This window comes from Dendrobates tinctorius, unplaced genomic scaffold, assembly GCF_039654945.1.
Source record: "Dendrobates tinctorius isolate UK_male_01 unplaced genomic scaffold, ASM3965494v1 ptg000002l, whole genome shotgun sequence".
Lineage (NCBI taxonomy): Eukaryota > Metazoa > Chordata > Amphibia > Anura > Dendrobatidae > Dendrobates > Dendrobates tinctorius.
This window is the reverse complement of record NW_027361670.1, coordinates 785,939-796,323: the sequence shown is the minus strand read 5'-3', so window position 1 is coordinate 796,323 and position 10,385 is coordinate 785,939. Positions and strand designations below refer to the sequence as shown.

Here is a 10,385-nt window from a genome sequence, read left to right as displayed (position 1 = left end):
CTCAGGTAACCTCTTACTGACAGGCTCTGGATCACACACAGTGGTTTCATCCATCACCTCCTTCATCATCAGCGGGATGAGAATCCGCTCGTTTCACAGTCATTGCTCTGCAGAGCACGGTGACATCTACACGTCTGTAAGTTGCTATGTGATTCAATGGGGTGATGGATGGAGGGGGTGACATTCCTAAGCCCCCTGTAATGGGGCGAGAGGGTCTCCCAGAGTAACGCTCCCCCTCCCTCCACAATAAATCAGCCCCCCCTGATTCCCCTCCTTATATAGGTCTGCTCCCTCCGTCTGTCCTCAGATCTGACCAGTCCTGAAAAACCAGGACAGACCCCAAACCCCGAGCACCGGACCCCCGACAACACCTGGCACCTGGCAGCATCCACCACGGTAGAGGCCTACAAGCCCAGCACAGAGGCAGCTCAGGATGAAAGGATTCTCAGCGGTCACAGTGATGACCCTAATAATTGTGGGGGTCTCAAGCAGACCGACTCCCCAACTCAAGCAACTGAAGGTAAGGGGCAGCCGAGTATACGAGAGAGGAAGGGGGGTGTATATAGTCAAGATGGCAGATGGTCCAATGTAGAGGGGACAAAATGTCATGTATGGGACAAAGTGTATACGGGGAGGAGGTGTGTACGGTGGTGAGGAGCTCGTCATTAAAAAGATTACTAGCTGAAGAGCCCGGCGCTGCCCGAGCATAGTAACTAACTACGGTTATAACAAATTATAATGATTATATCTATATATATATATATATATACATAGCTGAGTGTAGAGCCCCGGACACTCCGCATAGCCACATCCACTATAATATCCCTCATCATCCCGTCAGCCAGAGCCACCGAACTACTGCCCCTAATATCCCACATCATCCCGTCAGCAAGAGCATCCGGACTACTACCCCTAATATCCCACATCATCCCGTCAGCCAGAACCACCGGACGACTACCACTAATATCCCACATCATCCCATCAGCCAGAGCCACCGGACTACTACCCCTAATATCCCACATCATCCCGTCAGCCAGAGCCACCGGACTACTACCCCTAATATCCCACATCATCCCATCAGCCAGAGCCACCAGACCACTACCCCTAATATCCCACATCATCCCATCAGCCAGAGCCACCAGACCACTACCCCTAATATCCCACATCATCCCGTCAGCCAGAACCACCGGACTACTACCACTAATATCCCACATCATCCCATCAGCCAGAGCCACCGGACTACTACCCCTAATATCCCACATCATCCCGTCAGCCAGAGCCACCGGACTACTACCCCTAATATCCCACATCATCCCATCTGCCAGAGCCACCAGACTACTACCCCTAATATCCCACATCATCCCGTCACCCAGAGCCACCGGACTACTACCCCTAATATCCCACATCATCCCGTCAGCCAGAGCCACCGGACTACTACCCCTAATATCCCACATCATCCCGTCACCCAGAGCCACCGGACTACTACCCCTAATATCCCACATCATCCCATCAGCCAGAGCCACCGGACTACTACCCCTAATATCCCACATCATCCCGTCAGCCAGAGCCACCGGACTACTACCCCTAATATCCCACATCATCCCGTCAGCCAGAGCTACCGGACTTCTACCACTAATATCCCACATCATCCCGTCAGCCAGAGCCACCGGACTACTACCCCTAATATCCCACATCATCCCATCAGCCAGACCCACCGGACTACTACCCCTAATATCCCACATCATCCCGTCAGCCAGAGCCACCGGACTACTCCCCCTAATATCCCACATCATCCCGTCAGCCAGAGCCACCAGACTACTACCCCTAATATCCCACATCATCCCATCAGCCAGAGCCAACGGACTACTACCCCTAATATCCCACATCATCCCGTCAGCCAGAGCCACCAGACTACTACCCCTAATATCCCACATCATCCCGTCAGCCAGAGCCAACGGACTACTACCCCTAATATCCCACATCATCCCGTCAGCCAGAGCCACCAGACTACTACCCCTAATATCCCACATCATCCCATCAGCCAGACCCACCGGACTACTACCCCTAATATCCCACATCATCCCGTCAGCCAGAGCCACCGGACTACTCCCCCTAATATCCCACATCATCCCGTCAGCCAGAGCCACCAGACTACTACCCCTAATATCCCACATCATCCCATCAGCCAGAGCCAACGGACTACTCCCCCTAATATCCCACATCATCCCGTCAGCCAGAGCCACCAGACTACTACCCCTAATATCCCACATCATCCCGTCAGCCAGAGCCAACGGACTACTACCCCTAATATCCCACATCATCCCGTCAGCCAGAGCCACCAGACTACTACCACTAATATCTAACATCATCCCGTCAGCCAGAGCCACCAGACTACTACCACTAATATCCCACATCATCCCGTCAGCCAGAGCCACCGGACTACTACCACTAATATCCCACATCATCCCATCAGCCAGAGCCACCGGACTACTACCCCTAATATCCCACATCATCCCGTCAGCCAGAGCCACCGGACTACTACCCCTAATATCCCACATCATCCCGTCAGCCAGAGCCACCGGACTACTACCACTAATATCCCACATCATCCCATCAGCCAGAGCCACCGGACTACTACCCCTAATATCCCACATCATCCCGTCAGCCAGAGCCACCGGACTACTACCCCTAATATCCCACATCATCCCGTCAGCCAGAGCCACCGGACTACTACCACTAATATCTCACATCATCCCGTCAGCCAGAGCCACCAGACTACTACCACTAATATCCCACATCATCCCGTCAGCCAGAGCTACCGGACTACTACCACTAATATCCCACATCATCCCATCAGCCAGAGCCACCGGACTACTACCACTAATATCCCACATCATCCCATCAGCCAGAGCCACCGGACTACTACCCCTAATATCCCACATCATCCCATCAGCCAGAGCCACCGGACTACTACCCCTAATATCCCACATCATCCCGTCAGCCAGAGCCACCGGACTACTACCCCTAATATCCCACATCATCCCGTCAGCCAGAGCCACCAGACTACTACCACTAATATCTCACATCATCCTGTCAGCCAGAGCCACCGGACTACTACCCCTAATATCCCACATCATCCCGTCAGCCAGAGCCACCAGACTACTACCACTAATATCCCACATCATCCCGTCAGCCAGAGCCACCAGACTACTACCACTAATATCCCACATCATCCCGTCAGCCAGAGCCACCGGACTACTACCACTAATATCCCACATCATCCCGTCAGCCAGAGCCACCAGACTACTACCACTAATATCCCACATCATCCCGTCAGCCAGAGCCACCAGACTACTACCCCTAATATCCCACATCATCCCGTCAGCCAGAGCCACCGGACTACTACCCCTAATATCCCACATCATCCCGTCAGCCAGAGCCACCAGACTACTACCACTAATATCTCACATCATCCCGTCAGCCAGAGCCACCGGACTACTACCCCTAATATCCCACATCATCCCGTCAGCCAGAGCCACCGGACTACTACCACTAATATCCCACATCATCCCGTCAGCCAGAGCCACCAGACTACTACCACTAATATCCCACATCATCCCGTCAGCCAGAGCTACCGGACTACTACCACTAATATCCCACATCATCCCATCAGCCAGAGCCACCGGACTACTACCCCTAATATCCCACATCATCCCGTCAGCCAGAGCCACCGGACTACTACCCCTAATATCCCACATCATCCCGTCAGCCAGAGCCACCGGACTACTACCCCTAATATCCCACATCATCCCCTCAGCCAGAGCCACCGGACTACTACCCCTATTATCCCACATCATCCCGTCAGCCAGAGCCACCAGACTACTACCCCTAATATCCCACATCATCCCGTCAGCCAGAGCCACCAGACTACTACCACTAATATCCCACATCATCCCGTCAGCCAGAGCCACCAGACTACTACCACTAATATCCCACATCATCCCTTCAGCCAGTGCTACCGGACTACTACCACTAATATCCCACATCATCCCGTCAGCCAGAGCCACCGGACTACTACCACTAATATCCCACATCATCCCATCAGCCAGAGCCACCGGACTACTACCCCTAATATCCCACATCATCCCGTCAGCCAGAGCCACCGGACTACTACCCCTAATATCCCACATCATCCCGTCAGCCAGAGCCACCGGACTACTACCACTAATATCCCACATCATCCCATCAGCCAGAGCCACCGGACTACTACCCCTAATATCCCACATCATCCCGTCAGCCAGAGCCACCGGACTACTACCCCTAATATCCCACATCATCCCGTCAGCCAGAGCCACCGGACTACTACCCCTAATATCCCACATCATCCCGTCAGCCAGAGCCACCGGACTACTACCACTAATATCCCACATCATCCCATCAGCCAGAGCCACCGGACTACTACCCCTAATATCCCACATCATCCCGTCAGCCAGAGCCACCGGACTACTACCCCTAATATCCCACATCATCCCGTCAGCCAGAGCCACCGGACTATTACCCCTAATATCCCACATCATCCCGTCAGCCAGAGCCACCGGACTACTACCACTAATATCCCACATCATCCCGTCAGCCAGAGCCACCGGACTACTACCCCTAATATCCCACATCATCCCGTCAGCCAGAGCCACCGGACTACTACCCCTAATATCCCACATCATCCCGTCAGCCAGAGCCACCGGACTACTACCCCTAATATCCCACATCATCCCATCAGCCAGAGCCACCGGACTACTACCACTAATATCCCACATCATCCCGTCAGCCAGAGCCACCGGACTACTACCACTAATATCCCACATCATCCCGTCAGCCAGAGCCACCGGACTACTACCCCTAATATCCCACATCATCCCGTCAGCCAGAGCTATCGGACTACTACCACTAATACCCAACATCATCCCGTCAGCCAGAGCCACCGGACAACTACCCCTAATATCCCACATCATCCCGTCAGCCAGAGCCACCGGACTACTACCACTAATATCCCACATCATCCCGTCAGCCAGAGCCACCGGACTACTACCCCCAATATCCTACATCATCCCGTCAGCCAGAGCCACCGGACAACTACCCCTAATATCCCATATCATCCCGTCAGCCAGAGCCACCGGACTACTACCCCCAATATCTCACATCATCCCATCAGCCAGAGCTACCGGAATACTACCACTAATATCCCTCATCATCCCGTCAGCCAGAGCTACCGGAATACTACCCCTAATATCCCATATCATCCCGTCAGCCAGAGCCACCGGACTACTACCCCCAATATCTCACATCATCCCATCAGCCAGAGCTACCGGAATACTACCACTAATATCCCTCATCATCCCGTCAGCCAGAGCTACCGGAATACTACCACTAATATCCCTCATCATCCCGTCAGCCAGAGCCACCGGACTACTACCACTAATATCCCACATCATCCCGTCAGCCAGAGCCACCAGACTACTACCCCTAATATCCCACATCATCCCGTCAGCCAGAGCCACCGGACTACTACCCCTAATATCCCTCATCATCCCGTCAGCCAGAGCTACCGGAATACTACCACTAATATCCCTCATCATCCCGTCAGCCAGAGCCACCGGACTACTACCCCTAATATCCCACATCATCCCGTCAGCCAGAGCCACCGGACTACTACCCCTAATATCCCACATCGTCCCGTCAGTCAGAGCCACCGGACTACTACCACTAATATCCCACATCATTCCGTCAGCCAGAGCCACCGGACTACAACCCCTAATATCCCACATCATTCCGTCAGCCAGAGCCACCGGACTACTACCACTAATATCCCACATCATTCCGTCAGTCAGAGCCACCGGACTACTACCTCTAATATCCCACATCATCCCGTCAGCCAGAGCCACCGGACTACTACCCCTTATATCCCACATCATCCCGTCAGCCAGAGCCACCAGACTACTACCCCCAATATCTCACATCATCCCATCAGCCAGAGATACCGGAATACTACCACTAATATCCCTCATCATCCCGTCAGCCAGAGCTACCGGAATACTACCCCTAATATCCCACATCATCCCGTCAGCCAGAGCCACCGGACTACTACCACTAATATCCCACATCATCCCGTCAGCCAGAGCCACCAGACTACTACCCCTAATATCCCTCATCATCCCGTCAGCCAGAGCTACCGGAATACTACCACTAATATCCCACATCATTCCGTCAGCCAGAGCCACCGGACAACAACCCCTAATATCCCACATCATTCCGTCAGCCAGAGCCACCGGACTACTACCACTAATATCCCACATCATTCCGTCAGTCAGAGCCACCGGACTACTACCCCCAATATCTCACATCATCCCATCAGCCAGAGATACCGGAATACTACCACTAATATCCCTCATCATCCCGTCAGCCAGAGCTACCGGAATACTACCCCTAATATCCCACATCATCCCGTCAGCCAGAGCCACCGGACTACTACCACTAATATCCCACATCATCCCGTCAGCCAGAGCCACCAGACTACTACCCCTAATATCCCTCATCATCCCGTCAGCCAGAGCTACCGGACTACTACCCCTAATATCCCTCATCATCCCGTCAGCCAGAGCCACCGGACTACTACCCCTAATATCCCTCATCATCCCGTCAGCCAGAGCCACCGGACTACTACCCCTAATATCCCTCATCATTCCGTCAGCCAGAGCCACCGGACTACTACCCCTAATATCCCACATCATTCCGTCAGCCAGAGCCACCGGACTACAACCCCTAATATCCCACATCATTCCGTCAGCCAGAGCCACCGGACTACTACCACTAATATCCCACATGATCCCGTCAGCCAGAGCCACCGGACTACTACCACTAATATCCCACATCATTCCGTCAGCCAGAGCCACCGGACTACTACCCGTAATATCCCACATCATCCCGTCAGCCAGAGCCACCGGACTACTACCCCTAATATCCCACATCATCCCATCAGTCAGAGCTACCGGACTACTACCCCTAATATCCCACATCATCCCGTCAGCCAGAGCCACCGGACTACTACCCCTAATATCCCACATCATCCCGTCAGCCAGAGCCACCGGACTACTACCCCTAATATCCCACATCATCCCGTCAGCCAGAGCCACCGGACTACTACCCCTAATATCCCACATCATCCCATCAGCCAGAGCCACCGGACTACTACCCCTAATATCCCACATCATCCCGTCAGCCAGAGCCTCCAGACTACTACCACTAATATCCCACATCATTCCGTCAGCCAGAGCCACCGGACAACAACCCCTAATATCCCACATCATTCCGTCAGCCAGAGCCACCGGACTACTACCACTAATATCCCACATCATTCCGTCAGTCAGAGCCACCGGACTACTACCCCCAATATCTCACATCATCCCATCAGCCAGAGATACCGGAATACTACCACTAATATCCCTCATCATCCCGTCAGCCAGAGCTACCGGAATACTACCCCTAATATCCCACATCATCCCGTCAGCCAGAGCCACCGGACTACTACCACTAATATCCCACATCATCCCGTCAGCCAGAGCCACCAGACTACTACCCCTAATATCCCTCATCATCCCGTCAGCCAGAGCTACCGGACTACTACCCCTAATATCCCTCATCATCCCGTCAGCCAGAGCCACCGGACTACTACCCCTAATATCCCTCATCATCCCGTCAGCCAGAGCCACCGGACTACTACCCCTAATATCCCTCATCATCCCGTCAGTCAGAGCTACCGGACTACTACCTCTAATATCCCACATCATTCCGTCAGCCAGAGCCACCGGACTACTACCCCTAATATCCCACATCATCCCATCAGTCAGAGCTACCGGACTACTACCACTAATATCCCACATCATTCCGTCAGCCAGAGCCACCGGACTACTACCCCTAATATCCCACATCATTCCGTCAGCCAGAGCCACCGGACTACAACCCCTAATATCCCACATCATTCCGTCAGCCAGAGCCACCGGACTACTACCACTAATATCCCACATGATCCCGTCAGCCAGAGCCACCGGACTACTACCACTAATATCCCACATCATTCCGTCAGCCAGAGCCACCGGACTACTACCCGTAATATCCCACATCATCCCGTCAGCCAGAGCCACCGGACTACTACCCCTAATATCCCACATCATCCCATCAGTCAGAGCTACCGGACTACTACCCCTAATATCCCACATCATCCCGTCAGCCAGAGCCACCGGACTACTACCCCTAATATCCCACATCATCCCGTCAGCCAGAGCCACCGGACTACTACCCCTAATATCCCACATCATCCCGTCAGCCAGAGCCACCGGACTACTACCCCTAATATCCCACATCATCCCATCAGCCAGAGCCACCGGACTACTACCCCTAATATCCCACATCATCCCATCAGCCAGAGCCACCGGACTACTACCCCTAATATCCCACATCATCCCGTCAGTCAGAGCTACCGGACTACTACCCCTAATATCCCACATCATCCCGTCAGCCAGAGCCACCGGACTACTACCCCTAATATCCCACATCATCCCGTCAGCCAGAGCCACCGGACTACTACCCCTAATATCCCACATCATCCCGTCAGCCAGAGCCACCGGACTACTACCCCTAATATCCCACATCATCCCATCAGCCAGAGCCACCGGACTACTACCCCTAATATCCCACATCATCCCGTCAGCCAGAGCCACCGGACTACTACCCCTAATATCCCACATCATCCCGTCAGCCAGAGCCACCGGACTACTACCACTAATATCCCACATCATTCCGTCAGCCAGAGCCACCGGACTACTACCCCTAATATCCCACATCATCCCGTCAGCAAGAGCCACCGGACTACTACCCCTAATATCCCACATCATCCCATCAGCCAGAGCCACCGGACTACTACACCTAATATCCCACATCATCCCGTCAGCCAGAGCCACCGGACTACTACCACTAATATCCCACATCATCCCGTCAGCCAGAGCCACCGGACTACTACCCCTAATATCCCACATCATCCCGTCAGCAAGAGCCACCGGACTACTACCCCTAATATCCCACATCATCCCATCAGCCAGAGCCACCGGACTACTACACCTAATATCCCACATCATCCTGTCAGCCAGAGCCACCGGACTACTACCACTAATATCCCACATCATCCCGTCAGCCAGAGCCACCGGACTACTACCCCTAATATCCCACATCATCCCATCAGCCAGAGCCACCGGACTACTACACCTAATATCCCACATCATCCCGTCAGCCAGAGCCACCGGACTACTACCACTAATATCCCTCATCATCCCATCAGCAAGAGCCACCGGACTACTACCCCTAATATCCCACATCATCCCGTCAGCCAGAGCTACCGGACTACTACCCCTAATATCCCACATCATCCCATCAGCCAGAGCCACCGGACTACTACCACTAATATCCCACATCATCCCGTCAGCCAGAGCCACCGGACTACTACCACTAATATCCCTCATCATCCCATCAGCAAGAGCCACCGGACTACTACCCCTAATATCCCACATCATCCCGTCAGCCAGAGCCACCGGACTACTACCACTAATATCCCACAACATCCCGTCAGCCAGAGCCACCGGACTACTACCACTAATATCCCACATCATCCCGTCAGCCAGAGCTACCGGACTACTACCCCTAATATCCCACATCATCCCGTCAGCCAGAGCCACCGGACTACTACCCCTAATATCCCACATCATCCCATCAGCCAGAGCCACCGGACTACTACCCCTAATATCCCACATCATCCCGTCAGCCAGAGCCACCGGACTACTACCACTAATATCCCACATCATCCCGTCAGCCAGAGCCACCGGACTACTACCACTAATATCCCACATCATCCCGTCAGCCAGATCCACCAGACTACTACCCTTAATATCCCACATCATCCCATCAGCCAGATCCACCAGACTACTACCCTTAATATCCCACATCATCCCGTCAGCCAGAGCCACCGGACTACTACCCCTAATATCCCACATCATCCCGTCAGCCAGAGCCACCGGACTACTACCACTAATATCCCACATCATCCTGTCAGCCAGAGCCACCAGACTACTACCCCTAATATCCCACATCATCCCGTCAGCCAGAGCCACCGGACTACTACCCCTAATATCCCACATCATCCCGTCAGCCAGAGCCACCGGACTACTACCCCTAATATCCCACATCATCCCGTCAGCCAGAGCCACCGGACTACTACCCCTAATATCCCACATCATCCCGTCAGCCAGAGCCACCTTACTACTACCACTAATATCCCACATCAT

At 53.6% G+C, this 10,385-nt stretch overlaps 1 protein-coding gene across 1 annotated transcript in view; it reads left to right on the top strand.

Moving 5' to 3' along the window:
- Positions 1–275: 275 nt before the first annotated feature.
- The window catches only part of LOC141087679 (C-type natriuretic peptide 3-like), a 34,946-nt gene continuing 24,836 nt past the window's right edge, over positions 276–10,385 (top strand). Inside the window, exon 1 of the mRNA XM_073573416.1 lies at positions 276–520. Coding sequence (XP_073429517.1) covers positions 434–520 — 87 coding nt within the window. The 5' untranslated portion in view covers positions 276–433. The remainder of the gene's footprint in view (positions 521–10,385) is intronic.